At 37.5% G+C, this 24,591-nt stretch overlaps 1 protein-coding gene across 5 annotated transcripts in view; it reads right to left on the bottom strand.

Moving 5' to 3' along the window:
* SNX14 (sorting nexin 14) overlaps positions 1-24,591 on the bottom strand; it is a 52,928-nt gene that overhangs the window by 17,408 nt on the left and 10,929 nt on the right. For 3 of the 5 annotated variants that reach the window (XM_051615888.1, XM_051615889.1, XM_051615894.1), the window contains exons 6-17: positions 22,393-22,480; positions 18,491-18,575; positions 15,861-16,017; positions 15,561-15,636; positions 14,691-14,735; positions 14,523-14,603; positions 14,264-14,378; positions 12,274-12,429; positions 11,888-12,012; positions 10,772-10,830; positions 7,106-7,132; positions 3,245-3,377 (exon numbers count right to left, since the gene is read on the bottom strand). In XM_051615888.1, the coding sequence (XP_051471848.1) occupies positions 3,245-3,377; positions 7,106-7,132; positions 10,772-10,830; positions 11,888-12,012; positions 12,274-12,429; positions 14,264-14,378; positions 14,523-14,603; positions 14,691-14,735; positions 15,561-15,636; positions 15,861-16,017; positions 18,491-18,575; positions 22,393-22,480 (1,147 nt within the window). The remainder of the gene's footprint in view (positions 1-3,244; positions 3,378-7,105; positions 7,133-10,771; positions 10,831-11,887; positions 12,013-12,273; positions 12,430-14,263; positions 14,379-14,522; positions 14,604-14,690; positions 14,736-15,560; positions 15,637-15,860; positions 16,018-18,490; positions 18,576-22,392; positions 22,481-24,591) is intronic. The other 2 variants (XM_051615890.1, XM_051615891.1) reach the window with 1 other exon arrangement.

Below are 24,591 nucleotides of genomic sequence, written 5' to 3'. Positions count from 1 at the left end.
AATGAAACAAACTGAGTCTTTATGTCACTAACTACTACAAGAACAAAAAATCCATTTCGTTAATGAAGTTTTCATGCATATTAATTTTTATTTTTAGATCCACTGCAAATTAATATGAAGTTTGCAACTTTTAGTGAGAGCTTCCAATTTTTAATGCACTATCAATTTCCATATCTGACACTTCAGGGAAGACACAAAAGAGAGGGAATACAACTACTACAAGGAGACAGCTGGAAGAATGCCTTAGACACAAGACTGAATCCTTCAGGGACCAGCTTGGGTCCAGCAGAATTGCCTGCATCGCATCTTCCAGAATACTAGGAACCAAACCAAAGACCTGAGCTTACTAGGTCAGGCCAAGCAACCATCTAAACACCAGAGGAGACAGAAGCTAACCATGCACCAAGCCAGCAGGTTTCCCACCCACAGTGCAGCAGAATACGTCGTGGACACATGAACCTGACTTGCTCTAAGGTGCAACCCAGTCAGGACTGGTATTGCTTTATTCCTGCAACCCAGAGCTATTTTAAGCAAAGGCACCATCCCATTAGCTCCAGTTTCAGCATCAGAAAGATAATTATTTCTCCGAAGAATGTTTAACTTGATTCTCATCTTCACCACAGCAAAAAAGTGAAGAATTAAAAAGTTACCCAAAGGAATGAAAAGTATTTTCACAAATGAGGAGGCAGCACCTGTGAGAAGCGAGTGTAGGGCTGGCCTTGGACTCAAATAGGTGACAAAGAAAAGCAGAATGTGTAATCTGTGAGGAGATAAGCCCTCGCTAATGAGGCGCCACAGAAAGAAGTCCTTGTATTTTCACAAGGGAAGGCAGGTAGATTAAAAAAGAGCAGTCCTGTTTCCTTATAAAACTGAAATTGCTTGCCTGCTGCCAGCCTCCAAGGGCTTCTAAAACACTGCAATCCTGCAGGGAGGCATGAGCTGCCTGGCAAGGAACTACTCTCAAGCACATCATCCTGCCTCTAGCCTGTGCCTGCCACAGCAGCGATCAGCACCCAGCACAATTCACAGATCTAATTATGTTGAGATAGGCTAGAGTTAAGTGACATTACAAAAATACACTATTTTAGTAAGTCTCACACAGAGATTTGACTACTGCCACCTGCTAAAAGTTTAAATAAAAAAAAATAAATATGAATTTACAACACATGAAACTAGAGCAAACTGAAAAGAATTAATCCCACTCTCAAATTATTTTCCCTTAGCTTCATAAATTAAAGCAAAACTCCCCTCAAAGGACAAGCCTAGGTGTCTTATCAAGTTTTGCCTATATTGGGATAATCTAATTAATGCACTAAGGCAGTAATTCAACATCCCTGAAATAATTTTGGCCATGTCTCTGCTACAGTATTTGCATGATCACAAAGCAACCACAGCTGAAACATAAATGGTTCAACACACATGTGAGCAATCATCGTTCAGCTGGTTTTTTTGCCTTTGCATAGTCCCGAAATGATCCTCCAACTGTTTACAGCATGGACCGTTGTCTTCCAAAATGAATCAGTAGATCCACTGACTGAATCTCTTTTTTTCAAAACACAAAGAGCAGTCTAAGCTGCTGCTCTGCAGACCATGCTCAGCTAAGGTGGTTGACAATTTGAGAGGTAAATCACAGGCTCTGCTCTTTTACAAAGTAAACGAAAATAACCCCAGCTTGGAATGAACAATTAGGATTCACAAACGGCAGGACAAAGTTACATCAAGGCATGGAATAAATAGGACAGGTGCTCTCTGAACCACAACAGGGTTGTCAGGTTGTTGGTTTCTGTCACAATGCAGAGACCCCCACTTCACTGCCATTATCTACCTTACACTAACTTTGAATCCACAAAGCTTACATTAACGCCAATTACATAAATATCTAAACAAGATCTGTGTAGGAGGAATAATTCCCATACCCTCTATTTAGAAGCTAATTAAAAAGTTGCTAAGTCTGTATACTGCACTGCCACCATCTTACAATTACATTGTCATTTCCTGAACCACGTTTTTCTTGTCCCAAAGTGCTCTTCCTCTGACCCTTAAGAAATGACACCCCAGCACTGTGACATTAAATAGTGTTGAACAGTGTATGTTCAGCAATCACTCATCAAATGAAGTCACAGCTCTGTCCAGCTGTTTGGACACACAGTAAACTTACAACAGGTCAGTGTTTTCCTATTTTTTCTTCCCAACAGCAATTACCAAGTGAAGAGACTTTATTATTGAAGAGATCTGAGACAACTGTGCACTTAAAAATTTCCATTCTTGCCAAAACTAAAAGCACTCTGTCCATCTGAAAACCTTGCCTAGTAAGAATTACTGTGTTGTCTGTACCTCTCACTGAATTCAGCAACTTCTCACAAGTAACTTCTTGTGCTCTGGCACAGAAACACGTTCCTTCTCCACTGTTTCAGTTATACTTCTAATTTCTCTACTACAGGGAAATTTTACCTCCAGGCCCTTTGGCTGGCATAATCTATGACAGCAGTGCTGCAAAATGAACCCATTTTCAGCAGAATCTTGCCTCAAAAAGAGATAAGTTAACAACAAGAACTTAACTGTCCAACAGTTGTGCCTCCTTAATGACATGACTTCTATCAAAGCTTAGCCTCTACAGAAAATTGCCTTTTTTTAGTCCTCTTAAAGAAAAAAAGCAACCAACGAAACACAAAAAACCTAATTTGAAGTTGCTGAGTCCTTCTGATGTTCTGAAAGAAGTTCTGGACAAGGTGACTCATATTAATTACACTTCTGTCTTCACGCTGTGGAAAATGAGCTAGCAGTTTATCTGGGTACTAAAGGCTTAAATACTCTCTTTGCAAGGAATGTGTACAAAAGGTTGAATTGGCAGACACACTGTAAAAAATCCATGACTACCAATAGCTTCTAATTTCCTCCTCTTCCCTTTTTAATATTTTCCATTTGTCCCCCAACTGTGCTTCACATACCAATGTTCCATGCACTACCTCTACCACTGGCTCCATTAATTGCTGTAACCACTAACTGGGGATGTGGCCTTGGTTTGTGAACTAATACAGGGAAAACAAGACAACTTAATCAGAAGCCAGCACATGGAACCCCTGCTGTGAAGTATGACAGCAGAAAAGGAAGAAACTTACTCTTTTCAAACAAGAAAAAAACCAAACCAAGCCCCACAAAACCCCCCACAACTAACTGAAACAAACCAAACCCACAGAAACAAACCCCAAAGATTTAAAGACAAACAAAAGTCATCTTGACTCACAAAGTCATCTTCTCCTCCATTTAAGTTATAGTTGGGCAACATAGCTCCTTCCATTGCAGAACTCTTGAATACACCTTTTATTTTGTTGCCTATTTTGCTGATTCCAAATGATTCTCCTCTCTTCTGTGTGGTCCTAGGATTACAGAAGCCAGAGTTCACAACACAAGGCATATTACTACATGGCAGCTCACAGTAGGTCATTGCACATAATTTGGAGATAAAATAAACAACTCAATAAACAAGTATCCAATACATTTACAATTCCACTTAAATTGAAATTAATTTATGGCACATTTATTCTCTGATCAATCAACAAAATTTCTTGACTACACTTGTAAGAGATACTAGATTCCCATATGCTTAACCATAAGCAAACATTAACACTCTTACAACAGTATCTCAGTAATGCAGGACCTAGAATAAACAATTAACTATGCAAAACCATTTTGTTTTGGCAACAGAAACTGTCCTATTGCTACAGGCATACATACCAAGAGGGTCACCAACTCTAGGTCCTTTTCCATGTACTCATATTTAAATATTTATCCACTCTTGCCAAGTACTGCAAATGGTGTAGTTAGACGCATTTTTTAACATTAACATCTCAGAATTTTACAAGCATGTGTGATTCAAGATAGGTCTCAACTTTTATGCATTAGGGACAGACAAAAGGAATGTGCAAGGAGCAAGACTGAGCATGAGAGAAAACAGATGCAACTGAAGAATCTTGGCTTGAAGAGCCATTCTGGCTGAAAGAGGAACATGTCTAAAAGTCTTGCCACTTATGACAAAGTACCCAAAAATCAACAAGGTATGAAAAGAAGAAAGATCACTGAGCAGGAAGAGCACTCCTTATTGAGAGAACAGGTTTTATAGCATTTTTACTCTCTTACAATAAAAGATCTGACACTGAAGATTACATCCTACATAGAAATGCTAGTAATACTGGAAAGAAAAATGTTTCTGTTGAATATGGAACCAGCCTAAGGTTACTTACGGTGATTCAATAAAAGCAGTTGGCAGGCAAGTTAAAAATCAATGCAGTGAACTGCAGAATCAGTGACTCAAAATAACATTACAGATTACTGAGATCATAACCACAATTAGTAGAGGACCAAAAAACTACCCAAAGTATTTCTTTTTCTTTTAAAGCAAAAAATTATTAACTGCTGAACAGTAGCACCAACAGAGCAGCAGAGACCTGCAGGTAAAGCATCTTCATCTCCCACAGAAAACACAAACTGCTGCCTCAAAACAAGCATGCATGTGTTACTAATGATCTTCCTGTTTATAATTTTACCCAGACTGTGTACATTGCTAAAATTGCATAAATAATCCACTGTTTTTCCAGATCTTCTGCTTTGTCTATCTCATATTATTATCAGCTCCAAAGCAGACAGGCACCATCTATCTTACTTATCTCTGCTAACCAAAAAGGTTGCTTGGCTGTTTGTAGTCTAAATCTATGTTTGAACAACATGACTCAAGTTTTAAACAACTTATTCTACGTGCTACTCTGCCAAACTGAACTTTTCCACATTGGGTACCTACCTGAATCTTGTTAAAGAGCTGAATCACTGGGCTACCAAAATACAAAGGTTATTCAGACAAAACTAGCCAGCTTTTCTAGAAGAGTAGTACCTTGGACATCTGGCTTGACTCTTACATAAGTTGTCAATGTTTCTGTGAAAACTTTTGCAGCTCTCAAGATTTTGAGCAAACACATTAATGTGCACAAGTCCAGAGATTTTGTAAGAGTACTCCAGACTCAGGTAAGTTCTTTCCCACACTGATCATGCTTCAGCTGAAAGCAGAGAACAGCTTTGCCTGTAACTACAGTACTGAGGTATACGCAGCTAGGACTCAACCTGACAGCTAGGAACAACCCCTTGCTGCTCCAATGCTGAGCTCAAAGATCATGCCTAATGAATACAGAGTACTCATTAAGCTGGAACAGGTATAAAATGACAAATTAGGATAGCATCTCTTTGCAGGAAGAGACACAAATTCAGAACAAACACTGGTGAATAAAAGGGTACACAGAGACATGGTAGACAACACATGGAGAGAACGCAGGACTGGTTTGGCAAAACCCCTTGCAAGCACACAGAGCACAAACCAGATTAGATGAGCATGGAAAACATCTGGGGATGTTAGCAGAGACAGACAGCCAGACAACAGGATAATCAATCTTTTGAGGATATTGATCAAGAAAAAAAATAATCCAAAAAAAGGTATCAGGATGAAAAGCAAATGGATTCACTGGTTAAGTAGAAATTTTGAGGTTAGGTGGAAGGGAAGATATGGGAATACAATATGGTCATGTTCAAGGCATAGGGGAAGAAAGAGGAGAGGAGGTGTCCCATTTAGAATAGAGATCAAGGCTCTCAAGACCTGTCAACTCTGCTACTGCCAACAAATACATAGACAAAACTCATTGGGAAAAGTATCCCACTCCCTCTAGTGCTGATCCACATAACAGCATTATTAGACTGTCATTCTACAGTTGATTTCTTGGCAGCGTCCTGAGCAGAGAGTCTACAGGTTCCAACATTTCCAATGAATGATGTGACCACAACAGGTTGGAATTCCATAAGTCACACACGCATAACATTAAAAAATTACAATTGTCATTCACTTTATAGCTGGGAATTGGAGATCAAATGTTGCATTAGTGCCCCTGTGCACTGCAGCATTCTTTAACCACGGACGGTTGCAAAGTAATTTTCCCACAGGATCCCTGCCTCATTCCGTGCCTTGAACAGATCTTCACAAGTGATCAGCCAGGGCTGTGCAGCTGAAGAGTGCTACTGTGAACCTCTGCAGTCAAGCACCCCCAGACAAGTTGTTTGTATCAGACAAACTAGGTACTTACATGCATGTGAAGTCAGTATCATTTACTTTAGGCTGACTAAAACCCCTGCCCCAGTTAGGAGAAATGCACATAGAGCTGCACTTAAAAAAATCAATGAACTGCACTTATCACTTAAGTACTTCTTAGTGCTTGGTGTTCTTGCAAGTTATAACTCAATACACTGACACAATATATAAAAGATAAAAATAATCTGTAAATCTTGATTTCTAACCTATAAAATGAAGCCGATAACGTTCCCTCAAGACTCAACAATGGTATTAGTAACATGAAATAATGATGCTCTGACAAATCCTAAGGAAAAGCCCATCACTAAAAAATTGGTTTCTGGGTTTGGATTATCGTGCATTTAAAGAGGCATGAACAATCAGAAAACAAACCACTAAACAGCTATTAAGGCATAATGAGTGACCACAGACTACCTAGAGAGAAATATGAAAAAATAGCCTACGTTGTAAACTAACCCACAACAGTCACAAGAAAAGCTGCAGAGAAAACTCATTTGGGGAACTGCTGGTTTTGAGTGCTTGAAAATATTAATAAAATGGTTTTATTTGTCGTGTTGGACAACGATCATCCTGGGCACAGCTGTGCAAGATAAACCAAGCAGTTAAGTGGATAACATCTTATCTGGATCTGGAAATGTGACATGGAGCAAAGGAAATTCCAGAGAAGCTAGCAGTCACAGGACAAAATAAAAGCTTCAAGTTACAGAAGTATATTTAAAAACTAATAACATCAGACGAAACATCAAGAGCAAACAATATTAGTATTTTGCAAACTTGTGAAATTAGTAATTAAGCAATTTCTAAACACTTGTGCAGAGGTCATGAGGAGTAAAGCTCACTGTGGGGAGAAAGTCCAGATGTGACATTCACATTTATACAACTAAAATGGACAGTTAATCGCTGTTATAAAGGCTGTGTGTTGCAGTCATGGGAGATGCAGCGTAACCAAGGCACGACATTGAGAGTGTTAGATTGACTTACCGCAAGTCATCCAAACTCAGGCTACTTCTGCAACAACAGGCATACAAATTACCTCACAGCCCAGGAGAAAATAATGTAAAAAAACCTCAGCAAACCGACAACAACAACAACAAAACACAAAAAAATGCTCCACCAAATTTGACAGACATATCCTCCCCAAAAACGAATAGGTTTTGACCATCACTACAGAATAATAAAAACTTTGGTAAAATTAGGAGTTCCTGACCGAAAATCCTGAGAGTGAAATGTGAACAAACAGTACCTGCACATTTCATCATCACAATCTCGGTCTTTGTACTGAAAACCTGTTACTGAATTATTCAGGTCTTCACTGACACCCAGCACAAGCAGGTACCAATTTATGGAGAAAAACTTTCATTCTTAAAGTTACCTGTAGTGCCAAACAGGCAGCTAACTTTGTCCATAACCTATGTTCAGAAGTCATGTAGGAACCTAGTTTATTTGGCCAATATAAAGAAAAGGTTGTGGATTTATTTTACGTAATAACACCACCTCCTACCCTCCTGTATTAGATATAGTAAAAACCACTATTAAAAAGTATTTGTTTGTTTGTTTCACAGGTTTTAAGAACTGTCATTCTACATAATGTGGTACATGGAACCAATATCTCAGCCACCAGTTCTGTAATTCTAACCAAAATGTTTAAATGGATTAACCATAAACACAGTCACCACACATTATTTCAATTCAGTGGAGCTACTGGATTCTGGTCATACTGATATGGGACCAAAATAAGAAAATCTTCGATTCTGTTTTACAAGAGGAACTGATTCTAACTATCTTTAGTCATGTTAACTGTGAAACCAGAAACATAAGCTAATAAATCGGAACTGATGGTGACAAATCATTACAAGGCACACAACTGACTGCAGACTTAGTTCTGTGAGTTTTACTCCTAGCCACACCCCAGAGTTGTTAATATATTTTCTTCTTGGTCCTTCACTTGAAAAATGTTTTCATTTTATTGCTATCCCAATGATGAGAAGTCAGGATGTGTCTATTTCTATGTGTGGTCACAGTGTGTAGATTATCAAGGCAGACACACAGCTATCCAGAAATCTGGGAATTGATGTCACATAATGGCTTTTCTTTTTTTGTTGGACTTCCATCACAGAACACCTTTAAGTAACATAGCAACGTATTATAAATATATACATCTAAGAGAGGGAATTCTTGTCCTCTCTTCCACATACTCAAAATTAAGTCACCAGAATTGGAACTTAAAATATCAGTTTGCAACGGCCACACACATTAAACATCAGGTGGAAAATAGCAGTTATGGAGTTAAACTGTTAACTTGGTAACTAGCTATGGTTGTTACCAGAATATCCTCAGTGTGACTTTACACAACATAAATACTTGGGACTTCTCATCTATTATCCTGGCAGTTTTCATAGCACAGTATTTGCCCTATCTGTACACAAAAAGCTATGATTTTGTACAGTTCAAAGAAGTGATTCAAACCAGAAATGACACTCTGATAATCACTTAGTCACTTCTTCCTACCTCCCCTACTTGTATTGTCTAGAAATTGCTCTATAATTTTGTCTTACAATAAATGAAATCTATCAACACATTACCCACATATACATTCCACTGGGATTTCATATCTACTGCTTGATCTGACTTTTTAACCAGCAGTAACTCTGCAATACACACAGTTCTCCTAGCAAAGCATCAAAGATATGGAAACCAAAACTCATCTCTTTGCATGCAATTTCTCTCAACTGGAGCTAATGCTAGAATAGGGAAGAGAAGGCAGAATAACATATGTACATATGGATAACATCTGGAATAATTCCATAACAAAACTTTTTTGTTTGTTTGTTTTGTTTTTATTTTTTCCTTGGCTGTGACAGTCTGTACCAGATTCTGCAGAGGGCAACTCCAAAGCAAGAAGCAAACCACTTGCAGAGAAGTCCTCAGACTAGATCTCTGTTTAATGGAAATAATCACTGAGACAACACTTCAGGAACACACAGTATCTCGTACCATAAACCAGCCTATACACTCAGGGCACTCCAATTCCTCTAAAACATAAACCTGCTACATTGTCTGTAGTGCTGTGGATGCTGTTTGGAGATGCATACTCCAGGGGAACACGCTGGAACAGTCCCCAGGCAAAATCTGCTTTTTTTGCAGCCAGAGATGCATTTCAAAAACTCCAGGTAACTGTAACTGCCTGTTAACTTTACCCTTTCTATTTTGGAAAGCAGAGCACTAAGGAGTTGACCTAAATGTTTTCATACTTTAACTAGATTTAAGAAGTGTATGACAGGATACTTTCAACTCCTGACATGAATGATTTTGGAAAAGATACCAGAAAAGTAGATTTAAAGGTCCAGATGCAACCCTGTGGCCATTTTCAGCAGAAGCTGGAGCATGTTTTACAGTCGCCATTCCTAGTGGAGTATCATGGAGAGGAGAAATAGAGTTTGGTCTAGCTGCCTTCCATGCCTCTTTGCTAAGAAACAAAAGCTTGTCAGTATCAATCTAAGAAAGCACAACACCAACGCTCAAGTCCTGTATCTACCAGAACTATAAAGACTATACAACAGATGCCACCGATGGAGAATATATTAAGGAGAAAAAACATGTAGTTTTTGAAGAACATTAGCAGAGGAGAAAGGGATCTCACGATCATACACCTCACAGTGGGCTGCAAATCAAGAGGGCTGCTGCTAGATGGATCTCTAATGAAAGCAAAAGTTAAATAAACACCTTAGAAGAGTAACCTAAGATGATAAACACTAACATTTTATAGAGTACCATGGATCTTCTTTCATACTAAGAAAAAAAGCCAATCCAGATAAAAATACTGTCACACTGAAGTTTTCCTTCTTTGGCTAGACCATGAGAGCAATTCAGTTGGGCTGATCTATAACTGAGCCATCCAGCATAAAATGAAAGACAAGAAATGATGAGACCTCAAGCTTATTCAACACATCCCCAGAGAGGAAGATCAGCCATTCATACCACAGAAGATGCTGCTCTTCTTCACAGGCCCTAAGGAGCCTGCAGGTTGTCTGTAAGTATACAGCTGAAAGTGAGAAACTACTCTTCTGACACTACTACATTCCTGCAATGAATGGAGAGAGCTGGGGGACAGAAAACACATTTGAGCTAGGAGAAATGGCAAATCCTCTTTGTCCTAAGGAAACTCCCACTGCATGACCAGGTTGGTCAGACACAGGATACACTGAATGCATCCCTGTAAGACCTGAAATCCAAGACGACCCAGCTTTGCACCAACAGAAATGTATATATACATGTGTATATATATAAATATATACATATAAATATATATAATATAAATATATATATAAATGTATAAATACAGTCAATTAAACCACTAGTTTATTTCCATGTTATCTTATTCTCACCGTACTTTTATTTTTCCCTTCATCCTTCTCAAATGTTGAGGTTGAAACCACATTTTAAATTCTTTAATATAAAACACTTAAAAAGCTAAGAGACATCTTGTATAAAATTGCTTGCTCTTCCAATATGTAATTTGTCAATTAAAAAAAAAAACAGTCAAATTAGAATCAGGCAGTAGCAAAATTCCTGTGGTTTAATATTTTGATGCTTTTAACTAAAAAAACAAAGAAAAAATACACCTTATGAATATTCTACCATACCCACCTGTTAAACTTTGAATTGCGTGTTGGTGACTCTGCTCCTCTCAAAAGGTGTCTGAAGTACTACAACAGACAAGTAAGATATGAAAGAAAGCACTGGATTAAGGAGATAATGGATACTATGCAGTGACATGGCAGAATTCAGGAAATGAGAACAGAAGTACAAGGCAAGCTGACAATAACCTAGCAATTAAAATATTCACCTGGAAAAGGACAGACCAAATTTACAGTCTATGCTCCCAGGACAAGTTATTTTACTTCACATAGTCTTGGGATTAAAAAACAAACAAACAAAAAAACAGAAATAAAACTACAATTCAGCACCATATCTCCTCCTTGTTAAAAAGCAAGCATATAGAGCATTACAGATATTCTGGGAAAAACTACCATCAATACCATTTTAAAGAAATATTTCATTAAGCATAATCCATTTTCTGAACAAGTCAATATATCTGGCCTCAAATAAATGCAAGACACTGAACATTCAGCCTGATTCACACACACAAACGCTAAAAGGGACAAGAATTCAGACTCACCCGTGTTTAAAGGGTTTCTTATGAGGAGGCTTTAGTTATCAGCCCAGTGTGGGGTTTTTTGTGGGTTTTGTTGTTGCTGTTGTTGTTTTGTTTTTTAAATTTTCATTCAGAACCCAATCATGAAACAATCTTTGATGTCTAGTGAATTGTTTTGAATGAAAACAGACACTTGAATTTCAGCTGCTGGAACACATAACCTTAAGGCATCTAAATACAAACTTTGTATCTTGCTTTAGGTATTATATTTTTTAAAGTAAATAAAGAGATACTTAGAAGTGTTCTACACATTACTTTTATGCCAAATTTGAAATCATAAAAGAAGGAGTGGAGAGGATTTGTAATAGCAGTGATATAAATTGTTACATCAAAAATTAAAGACATTTTTTATTCTGTTGGTGTTATGTTAAACCAGGATAAATTCATTTATCCTGCTGAGACTGGTCCCAGATCTGGCATGATAACTAAAGCAGAAAATGGAGACACAGTTTCCAGATCCACCTGCACCTGAGTGGTGTAAATAGGGTATCCTAAAAAAATAAATACAATCTCGCCTTAAGACCACTCCTCAAACCTTTCACACTTACCTCGTCACTGTGACAGAACATGGGAGTAAAAACGTTCTCCAGAAGAGAAAGAACATGCTCGTAAGCTTCAAAAAGACACCTCATAGTTTGAAGTTTCACAACATCCATGTATGGGCCTTCAGCAACTACAAAAAAAACAGTAATCACAAAGTTTGATTTTTTTTTTTTCTGGTCTGAGTTTGTGATCACTTTGCAAGTACTGCAAGTCTGGCAAAAACCAGAAATAAATTGACAAAACAAGGCATAAGCACAGTATAGAAAGGGGATAACAATTTCTAAAACTATGACAAAAATAAAGATCATATTTAGATTAATTAACCATTCAATTTATTACAGAATGCTGTTTAAATTTCAGTGTAAATTATTCCTTTCAAAGTCACACTTACTTCGTTGAATCTCTTCCACGATAAAAGGGTCAAATCTAATTTTGTCAATGCTTTCATCCAAACAGTAAGTTTTGTAAATTTTCTGTACTTCCTCATGAAGAGACATCTTCTCAGTATCTGAGAGTTCTGGTCGCAAAATTCGGTCATTGAACTCCTCTGAGAAGTAAAGTAAAGAACATGAATTTGTTGATCCACCTGGCTGACAAACAGCACCTTGAAGCAACCCATAAGATCAACTCATTTTCCAGCAGATACAGTAATTTGTACATCTTTAAAATTAATAGGAACCGAAGAGATATCAAAATCCCAGTTAATAAGGTAGCCCCCTTCTTATTAACTATAACTGTTACTTGTTAATAAAATCATTACTAGAAGTATACTGCAATTAAAAATATTTATTCCTTATCACAGCAAAGATAAGCCCATGAAGCTGTTCCTGGCAGAAGAATTAATCAGAAGACTTAATTTTTTCTTCCTAAAATACCAAAGTGTAAATTGTAGTTTTCTTTTAGCACGATTTCCCATTCATGCTGGACACACACAGAGCCCCAACAGCCCTTTATACAAAGTCATCTGCCCATTCTCCTGTTATTTCATTCCCAAGACCCAACTCATCATAATACTTCCAGTAATACCTTTAGTATCAGACTAACCTGAGAATGAATTTCCTTGGCCAAAATAAAAATTCTATGCAGAACAATTTTTGTGCAATGCTACTTGATACATTGGGCCATCCTGTTAATAGCCTGACTACTGGACAGAAAGAAGGGCAAGTAAGGTAAGGTTTTATTGATTTTTCAATAGACAAACTTATTCAGAGAAAGTCTACCAAGACCCTCCTGGGCTTTTCTGGGCTTGATTCTCCTCAGTAAGTGCTTCTAATAAAAATATTTCTATCAAGTGAAGAACCATCTAGAGTAGACAGATTGGGGCAGCGTAACTTCAGACATCTAAATCTCATTCTTTATTTTATAAGCTAATATACAGACTTGCCACCTATGAGAATGTAAGGTAAGATCAGAAGGAAGAAAACACTGATGTTTACCCAGAAAAAAGAATTATCACAACCAATAGCCACAGTTTGAATACTGTTCCTGCAAGAGGAAGCAGCTCTAGTACCCCCAGCAGGTACCACCCGCACTGACAAGGTAATCACTGTTGGTTTTTGGCAAGTTTTCCTGACAAAAAGTCAACATGTTTGGAAGGATTATGAGCACACAAAAAGCTGCAGGCACAAGGATTATGTATTTTTCTCTTATCTAATGATTAATTGATTCTTCAGTATTTTATAATGAAGTCTGTCTAATTTAATTTCACATCTTCCTTAGGTATGTACAGACTTGGGATATGAGAAGCACCCATTATTTCCTATGCAACACAGAAATACTTATTTACTAAAACCAAAGAACATTATTTGGGTAAGTCAGTAATTTACTGTTAGTTGACAAATAACATATGGAATAAACTGACTTACAGAAACTTCACAGAAAACCTTATCACTGGAAAGCAGAAAGCTTTTCAAACATCACTGTGGTACAGGTTACTGAATAGAAGGGTTCAACATCTTTAATGTTCCTGTTATGTTCTTTATAGAAATGAGGATTTTAAAGTAAAAAGAACACAAGAAGCTTTTCATTATGAACAGCTAATTTTAGTAACAAATTAGTAACCACATATTAAAGAAAGGCAGCTGTACATTGTATCAGTGGCCTGAAATTTTTTCTTACCAGAATATTCTACTGTAAAATGTCCAAACTTCATCAAGAAAGAGAAATATGATTAAGACCTAAAGTTCACGCTGACATGAACATTGCCAAGATTAGCATTCAAGAATCAGGACACGCTGAAGTATGTGAACACAGACCCTGAAAGGCAATCTCCTGCTCAACAGTGCTGCCTAGTTCTGAGATTGAATAACCATTTCAAAGTGCAAATGCTTTGAGTTTTTAAAGATCATCAAAAGTATGTCAGCACACATGTGCAATCTTACCTACGGTCAGGCAGAACTGCAGCACGTGGACTGCCCCTTCCTGCTTCAGGAAGTTCATAAACCGAAATAAAAGGTCTTGCTGATCTCTGATCTCCTTTAGCTCCAGTTTCAGGACCTTAGGAGGTTAAAAATGCAGTCAGTCAATTTTCAACCTTTCAGTGAGTACATGTATAATGTGAGGCAATTGTAGAAGAAACCAACAGGTAAAGTAAAATACTTATTCAAAACAGGAAAGGTAGTAAGTGTTGCCTTTGCTTACAGATGGTTTTTTATTTCTTGGCTCAGCAAATTTCTGAAGGAATGGAACCAATGAAGAAGTAGGTTCAGTTGCTTTCTCAGGCTGTAAAAAAAAAAATCCAAGAGACAACTGGGTAAGAAAGCTTCCTTAATGGGGGAACAAATTTGGTTTAATTTTGTCAGTACTCACTGGACTATCGTCAATGAAGATCAGCAGCAAATGGTTGACAGTGTCCTGCAGGAAAACATGATACAAAATTACAATACAAATAAAGAAAATCAACAAATCAGATGAAAATTTCACTGCTATGGTAGGCCCAACTTTAATTCTGTGAATATATTAGTACTTTACACAAACAAGCATCCAAAGCGTAGCAACATATAAGAATTAACCTTCAGTGGTCTCTCCAAGTATTTAATTAGTCAGGGAATTTTTGAAGAAGAGACCTGTAGAGAAACACTCTTTACCCAGTGGAGGAAAGCTCTACAAAGTATTTTTACTGTTAGTTCAGATCTAATGAACTACTAATACTTCCACAGTTACAGTACCTTCTGCTTGAACACAGGTGATACCTTGAGAAGTATTGCAAGTTTGCCTATTAAAATACTTATATAAAATCAAAGATGGAAATGTTCCATCTTTAGAAAGAAATGCCCTCTTCTTTGCAGGATTAAGGACAAAAGACAGCTGTAAAATAGGCTGCTTTACTTACATTGCTATAAAAATATAGCTAGAGTTCAAGTAACCGAGCCCTTGTTACAATGTAGTTACAGCAATTAGAAGGTGCTTATACTAGCACAGCCTTCTCCCATTTGACAGGATCTGTAGTCCTTCATTAAAAATACATTATCAAGAGATCATGTCAATACTGTATTTTAGTTGGTTCAGTCAGTTAAGCACTCAAACCAATTACAATGAACTAACAAAAACACTGCCACAAGATTTCTCTCTTTACCCAAATTCACAGGAAGTCAGCCATTGTGCTTTACCACAACATACTTGGTAGAAAAACAGTTATACTGAATAAATTAAGATTATTTTTGTTCTTGAAAGTCTTACAGGATCAGCTAAGAAATCCATTGAGGGAAGGAAAACAGAACCAGGCAGAATTTCTCTGATCAGAAGAGCAAGGGATCTGAAAAGAAAAAAAAAAAAAAAAGACAAAAATCAGAACTAATACTAGATTACATACTTTTCAAAGTGAAGTTTTTAATGTCATTATATTTTACTGGAAAACATTTTAGTATTTCATAATACCTTAAGTGTGCTAGAATATTTTTAAAGACCAATCAAAAAACTCTCAAGTACTACAGAGTATGCAGATACTTTAAAGAATACAGTTCTAAATAATTTCTATACCTGCACTCTGTTGACTTCGGGGGCAAAATATAAGGAAAAAGAAGTTCAGTAAGTTTCCTTAAGTAGTGAAGTTCATCTCTTCGGCTTCTCAAAGCAACATGGAGTTCAGGTCCATATTCTTCTAAAGCAGCTTGCTGTAAAAATTCTGCATTTTTTACTGAAAGTAAAGAACAGTATTGTTTCAGCATTTTCTTATTGTGAAGTAAGAGGCAATCCCTTTTCATTTAAACTAAAAAGTTAGTACTTTTAGTACATATACAACTGCCAAAGGAATACAATGTTGAAACTTTACAAAAGAACCTTGGCTTAGACTTTGAAGCCTGACTGCAAAAATAAAACCTCACAATGGAATAAGAATTCTTTCACTAAACAACTGCAGTCTGTACAGCTTCCAGAATGTTTTCTCACTTATAATTATTGATCAACACCTTGATTATTCTAAAAAACCTGAATTGCCTAAAGTCTGCCTCTACTTGATTTTTCCTGACCTCCTTCAGTTTCCCATTTATTTTGCTTCTACCCATTGCCTACAACATCATTTGAAATCAACGTAAACTTAAAACTTTTACTCAATCCTGCTGCATGTGTTTCCTGTTTAGAACATTTAGAAACAAATGTGAGGGAACATATATTTTAAACAGTGTAAATCAAACCAAAAGCAGCATAGGGATCTGTGCAAGAATGCTACCTCTTCTAAGTAGCTGTATGGAGTTGAAGGAATACCTGCCTTATCAAATTAAAACCTATATATATTAACTGGAAGCAACAATGTTTATTACTTCGAATCACTTCAATGCCAAGAATTAAGCTGTAACAAATCACAGGTAGGTCCACTAGCAATCTGGCACAGCCACATGCCAAGAACCACACCAGAGAGATGTCAGGTACCTAATACATTTTATCATAGAATGGTTTTGATTGGAAGGGACCTTTAAGATCATCTAGTTCCAACCCCCCTGCATGGGCAGGGACACCTTCCACTAGACCAGGTTGCTCAAAGCCCTGTCCCACCTGGCCTTCAACACTTCCAAGGAGGGGTCAGTGGTCTAGAAGGTTAAAGCTTGTTTCCAGCACATGGAATTTAGTACAGAAGCCTGCTAGCTTGACCTTCACAACCAAGAATGCTGAGCGGTATCAGCTGATATGGGGGATGCAGGAATGTATCTTGCCTGATAAAGCTGCACAGATAGAGTTGATGTCACACTAAAAGCAGAGAGGAGGCATGCACTCTCTGGCAAGGACACGTAACGACTCATGAAGGTGTCTGTGCAAATAGTCAGAAGTTACTAAGAGATGGAAGGGTAAGAACGGATGAGGCTTGTGCAGCCTGGTCTAGTGGAAGGTGTCCCTGGCTCATGGCAGGCAGGTTGGAACCTGATGGTCTTTAAGGTCCCTTCCAACCTTAACCATTCTGCAATTCTATGATTCTAAGAAAAGTAGGAAAAAAATAAAACGTTCTCTAAAGCAGTAATTTGAAAAAAGATTTAGAAAACAAACAAACAAAAAAGGCTAGACTCAACCAGCAACCAAAGTAAAGTCTGAAAGCCTTATGGTAGCTGGTTGGCAAAATTTATCAGGAAGTACTACTGTAAGTAATTTTCAGCTGCTACACCACATATCCAGTCTCAAGGAATGAGTCTTTTCCTTTAAAACACTGAAGAAAATGGTTACATTTTCACTGCAGTATACTTAAGGGACAGTTCTCTGATGCTGAAGAAAAGTGTTTCCAACTCCTTAGTAGAACTCAAAGGAGATAAGAAATTTGGCAAGATAATATTGAAATTGTTGTTGTGCCATGAAAAACATCTTAATGTGATGATGCTACGTCTTATTACTCATGTTACTCATTATCCACTTCTCACAGGACCTGGCATATATTTACAGACACCAAGCAGACATTCTGAGGGAAGGGAGGAAAGTTCATGACTCCAGTGAAAGTAAACATCTATGCTTAAAAGTTGAATGAAACCACATTTAGTAGATACAGCACTGTGGAACACAGCCAGTGACAAAAAACAAAGATAACCACTTCACAACAGCACACGTTCTATTTTCCAAATATTCCTTCCATGGGCAGTTTTAATATAACTTCTACATTAGGCTTGTGAAGATATTTTTATTTGGATAATTAAATATGCTACTGCTCATAGTATCTCCATGGCTTATAAACATAAACCTAACTTTTCAACATATTGAACAACTCCACTAACTGCTCATGTTAGTGTGCAGATGTGTAACCATCCTAGTTGTAAGAGTTAAAATTACAGTACAGAGCACAGACATGTAAAACCCTTGATAATGGCTCATCTGGAATACAAAGGAAAAACTTCAAGAAGAACTGCTAAATTGTCTTGATTGGTCTGAACAGACCAAAAAAACCACACATTCCTGTTTTCCATGCAGAGAAACAAGTTTAGTATTTCCAGTGTGAGGAAATGAAAATCAAACTTGAGAGATTATTTACAGTGTAACTTTTTTTGTCTTTGCAACCTCTGGAAGAAAAATTCAAAAGGATCACTTGTTTTTTTTTTTAAAGATAAGGCAGTGAGGTTGAAAAGATTTAGCAAATAACATGCAGAAAGAAACATTTATACTTGCCCTGTGAAACTGATAACATATTCAGTCTTTACCTTTCTGCCTGGCTTTGGCTATCACTTCGACGTGCTTCACTGCTGCCTTGAGCATTTTCTTTGTTACAACAGTTGGAATATCCACCTATAGTTTTAAAAGAAAAACAGAGTTGTTCTATTTTTTTTTTTATTTACTACAGACATTATTAATTTGCTTCTATGTCCCCACTGTAACCATAAAACAAACCCTTAAGAAACAACCCCTAAATTCTGGAGGTGAACTGACAGCAAGCTCATTCTTCTGGGCAAAGCATACAACATCATGTAGAGCTAAATGCCATGAACAATATTGTTAACATATTTATTGTCAACTTGTTGCCATTATGACTCTTCCATTGCAGTAACTGTAGTAATACAGCTTGATTTCCAAGTCCCAGTATCTGACACCTAATTCTACATGAAGATTTGACCACCAACAAAGGCAAGTCAACTGCGCTCTGCTTCAAGTATTAGGGTAACCCTCATCCATGGAAACCCTGCCCTTTGGGGCTCACATTTCAACATTAATTTCAACCAAAGAGTCTCCTATAGAACACCAGAACAGGGGGAGTATTCCTTCAGAGGTAAGTCAGAAGACCACAACAAGCAAATTGTTATCAACGCTGTAGTAGATGCCATTGGCTTTTGACACAAGCTTCAACCAGATAGAGGGCTGTTTACACCACACCATACAAAACCCTTCACTTTCCCCTCAAAACTCGTAATCAACCCAGAATTGGCCACAATCCAAAATCCAGATTAAAGAGACAGAGAGCGAAGTATTTCAGCATATACTCCTTCTCTGGAGACTTTCAAGACCAGTCTGGACATGTTCCTGTGTGATCTGCCCTAGGTCCCTTCCAACCCCTATGGCAATATCTAAAAGCTAACTGGCCTGAAGTGCTTGTTACTTTGTTCAGTAACCATGCCTCAAAAAATCCACCTATGTAGCCTTTAATAGCAAACAGAGGAATTATTTTCACTGAAGCAATTCAGAATTTTAAGTCCTAATTCAAAAGTAGAAGACTTTTGACAAAAAAGCATAAAGATATAAAGTAAAAAAAGGAAAAAAAAAACACCGGTCTGTTTTTCTTACACATAGTAATTCCTGAATTAAAAAAAAAAAAATACCTCTAGTTGATAGAACTATTGTTCTCAAGCATTTAAGAATAAATCCAAATCAATGTACAGCTGTTTGGCAAAGGTATAAAACTATTTTGCAATCAGTGAAGAATTCCTCCTCAAATGAGGTTACAAAGGACACTGTATCAGAGCTGAGAGGCCATAAACCATCTTGTCATACTCTTTTCAGCTAACTACTGAAGCTTTAAACTGTTCCTACAATAATGAAAAGTTGGTATTTGATTTGCAACTTGTGTATCAACTCTTATTTCTGTGCACATTTCCAGTAGTATATGCATCACGGGACGCCTGAATCTGTACGTGGGTGTGTGCACACAGACACATTTGTTCAGCAGAAAACAAAGTTTAAGCTTAAAAATGAGCACAGCATGAGACACCACACTCCCCTGCATGCCTGAGCATGTCGAGTTTCAATATTGTAGTAACTTTGTGATTTGGAACAAGTATCTTTTTGCTCAAGATATCTGTACCACTTCACACAAAGAGACAAAATAAATTGTATTATTCTGTAGGATGGAAACAAATCTAAATATTGGTAAAGAGAAATGCATTTTTTGGATGGTCTTTATTCTGTACTTCCCCTGAGAGCGATTAGTATTTGTACATGTCTTGAGCTTTTGTTGCACATATTGTCTACTTGGATACATAGAACTGAATATATTACATTTACTTCATTACTGTCAAAGGCAGATATGGTAAACTAATACTCTATTCAAAGATTCTAGAGCTGATCTAAGATAACAATATCTTATTACACGATCAACAGAGGAGACCATAATAGATCTACAAAGGAGTCAACTAATATGTATATGCAGTGCAAGTTCAAATTAATTTTTAAAACCTTGCTCTAGATTTTAATTTTGAAAGATCTACTGCACTTTCACATCTTCATATAATGTCAGCGCTACAGACACTTCCAAATCTTCCCTCATGTTTAATTAAAAAAGCAACATGCCTGAGTTAGAGTAAACAAGAAGGTCATCTGGATTTGATATATAACAAGGACAGAATGAGGCTGTTGATCAGTCACGACAAAGTACATGTACAACTTGTAGCTCAGGAAATATTGCTGTTCCTAAGGAGGGGGGGAAAAAAAGGCACACATTCATGGTAGCTGCTTCAACAGAGGGGCCAGCACTGAGTAAATCTGGAAACTGAGTTAGCAACTCTTCCTGCTTAGAATAGCCAGAAACTTAGAAGCAGTTCCTGGCTGGAAGCACTTTACCAGAGAACACAGTATATGTGCTAATATATTAAACAGGGTGAAGAAAAATCTGAATCTTTAGTCTTCAGAATTTTTCTTAAGAACTACATTAATATAAGAACCATACCTGTTTTAATTCTCATAGTAAGTTATTCCCTTACTGACAGTCTATTCCTTATAGTCAATGTAAGCAGTGTTTAAAAGCGTTTAAAGCAGTCAAGCAAGCAGAAGACAGGCACACTGCTAACTATTTTCTAATAGTTCTTTGAGATTTGGACAGGCTGGAGAGCTGGGCAAAGAGGAACCTAATGAGGTTCAACATGAACTAATGCAGAGTCCTGCACCTGGGAAGGAACAACAAAATGCACCAGTACAGGCTAGGAGATGATCTGCTAGAGAGCAGCTCCATGGAGAAGGATCTTGGGAGTCCTGGTAGACAACAAGGCCTCCATGGTACAACAATGTGCCCTTGTGGCCAGGAAGGCCAATGGTATCTTGGGGTGCATTAGAAGTGTCTGCAGCAGATCAAGGGAGGTTTTTCTCCCCCTCTACTCGGCCCTGGTGAGACCTCACTTGGAGTACTGTGCCCAGTTCTGGGCTTCCCAGTTCAAGAGGGACAGCGATCTACTTGAGAGTCCAACAGAGGCTTTGAGGATGATTAAGGGACTGGAACACCTGCCTTATGAGGACAGGCTAAGAGACCTGGGGCTTTTCAGTCTAGAGAGGAGAAGACTGAGACAGGGGATCTAATTAATGTCTATAAATACATGAGGGCTGGGCTTCAAGAAGGCAGGGACAACCCTTTTCACTTGTGCTCTGTGACTAGACGAGGGGCAATAGATTCAAACTTGAGCGTAGGAAGTTCCACCTCAACATGAGGAAGAACTTCTTTACTGTGACGGTTATAGAGCACTGGAAAAGACTGCCCAGAGCGGCTGTGGAGTCTCTTTCTCTGGAGACTTTCAAGATCTGTCTGGATGCCTTTCTGAGTGATCTGCCCTAGTTTGTTTTGGTGGGTTTTTTTGTCCTGCTCTGGCAGGGGGGGTTGGACTCGATGATCTTCAGAGGTCTCTCTTCCAACCCTTAACTTTCTGTAACACTGTGATTTATCAACAGTTCTCAAAATTGTTTCCAGTTAGATTAAGTCACTAAAAGACAGCTAAAACATCATTCCAATGTTTTAATAATGTCTAGCAGTGGTGTAAAAAATAAATCCATTTGCAAGAATTATGGAATAATAGAATGGTTTGAGTTGGAAGGGATCTTCAAAGATCATCTAGTCCAACCTCCTGCCATGGGCAGAGACATCTTCCACTAGATCAGGTTGCTCAAAGCTGTGTCCAACCTGACAATGAACACTTGCAGTGGTGAATCTTTAAATATGGTTTATAGGCAGGAATGGGATATGGTCCAGGAGGAGGGAAGAGATAATGCAAAGAAGAAGCTTAGATGGGAAGTGCCTCTCTGTAAGACTGACTTTGGAACCACCATTTTAAAAAAAAACACTAAAGAACTTACTACATACAGGTATCAGTTATTTCTGATGGAAAAACATTAATACACTTAATCACCTTACCTTGTGAATTCTCCTAACTAACACAGATGCAAAAAAACGGAGCGCGCCTCTCAGCTCATCCACTGCGGACTCATCATCAGTAATATTTCTGCAGCAGTGTAAAGCATGTCATGTAAGAAAACAGAATGCATTTATATTAATCCAACCACAATACATTTTTCACTACTAAAAATTGGAATAAGAACAGTCAACAGTGACCCTTCAATTGGCATGAACTGAAATGAAAGCACCAACTGTGGGCAGATTAAGCAATCTTCCATTCAAGTAAAATACACACCATTCCTACTATGTTTGTGCACATAACAACTTAAGAAATGTGTCAGTAAACTGGAATTATAAACCAATTCTTGTTCTAATATACTGTCTGTATGATTTTGACTGAGTAAAATCTCACTTAGCTTCCACATACATGAATGTTTCCTGGTTCAGTGGAGTGAAGTCAAACTGAATTAGTACTGGCAAAGCCTTTGGAGTAAGAGCGCTGCAAGCACGTACCCCAGGTTAAGCCAGTCACAATTGGATTTTCTATATTGCATACTACAAGATCTTCTACACTCCCAAGATTTCATATAATTTTATTCTGTTTCAGCACAAATCTGGCTTTGTTAACCTCTTTTGTTTTAAGTTTTATTATACAATCGGTAGTTTCTCAGGTAGCTTTTACTGAAATAGTCACATCCTTCACATTTCAGCCCAGCCTCTTCCAATAGAAAACTTTCATTTGTATTCTTACAACAAGTTTTAAAACTTAGATGCCATTTAATACAATAATATTCTCTTTTTTAAAGTTGGGCCTATTTCTGGTCTAAACAGAGACTGTAATTTCTTAGAAATGAAAGCACAGCACAGGAAACCAACAAAAGACAACATTTTTTGAGAAGATGATCTACCTTTGATGTAGCATGAAATGTGAAACCATTGATTATAAAGAAAACAAAATAAGGACCTCAACCTATAGCCACTTGGAATAAAATTAGTTAACACGGTTTCCACTTGGAAACAAGGAAATAAAGAATTTAAAGAGATTTCAAAATTACTAGGTCAAACATATAATAAAAAATTATTATCTGGCTTGCCAGTTTCCACCTGCTGCAATGAAGGATGTTAGTGAAAAATCATGGTAAAAACACTTGGAGTTGATTCAAGAAGAAGAACACCTAATTCCATGTATTTTTTTGGAAACTGAATGACAATGGGAAATACACTAAACCTTAGATGCAGAAACTGCAACTAAACCAAGTTGAAAAAGAGGCCATGGTAGCAGCATTCCACAAAAGGTAACAGAAAGAATAAAAATCTACCAGCATTTAAACATGTATGGACACTAGAGTATGACTAAAGATATTGGTAAAACAGCGTAATAGCTGAGTAATGACACAACAAAGAAAGTTACATCCTGCTTTAGCTAATGACCATATATAAAAGCCACCCGAGTTTTTGGTAATAAATGAGCTTGCTTACGTAGTAAATGCAAACATTTGCATTTAAAAAAGAAAATCAGAACAAGTAACAACAGTATAATTGAAAAATAAGAAGTTTTATGCCTACAACATCATTTTACATTATTCAGTGTTCCATTTTACAAAGCAATGTTAGCCTGGGTTATATAGCATTCAAACCCACGGTGAAGATGAATGGCTGGGTGCAGACAGTGGTGACCTGATGGTCAAAGTGTGCATCTAATTGCATGAAAAGCACCTCAAAGAAAGCAAGGAATACAACCATCCTCCAACAGCTAATTACACACAGATAAGAGTACTGTAGAAGAAGGTTTTGTTTGTTTGGCAGCTGACATTTTGGAAGCAATAGGGTTAGCAAATACCCACACAGTGTCAAAGGAAACCAAGGGATTAGCAAATAAATTGTATCAGTGTATTACTAGTATTTGACAGACAACAAAATACATGAAGTAATTTCGACCAAGAAGTTATTTTATTGACACTTGGATAACCAGTATCTTGGCTAATTCTACTTGGACATGAACTTATACCACGTATTTTCACAACGTGCCATAGGTTTGCAGACATTCTTTAATCTCAGCAGACTAAAGACTGGTGAAAATAACATCAAAAACCTGCAAAATCTCATATCTCTAGAGACACAGTGGAGAGGCCAAATAACTTGCTTGGAAACATTTAAAGAACTGGCTGCACTTTCTCAGAATTCGAGGAAAAACTTAAAACACAACTGGAGAGATCT

The sequence above is a fragment of the Apus apus genome, chromosome 3, assembly GCF_020740795.1.
Source record: "Apus apus isolate bApuApu2 chromosome 3, bApuApu2.pri.cur, whole genome shotgun sequence".
NCBI lineage: Eukaryota > Metazoa > Chordata > Aves > Apodiformes > Apodidae > Apus > Apus apus.
The sequence above is the reverse complement of the archived record's forward strand: the minus strand, read 5'-3'. Positions and strand labels throughout refer to the sequence as shown.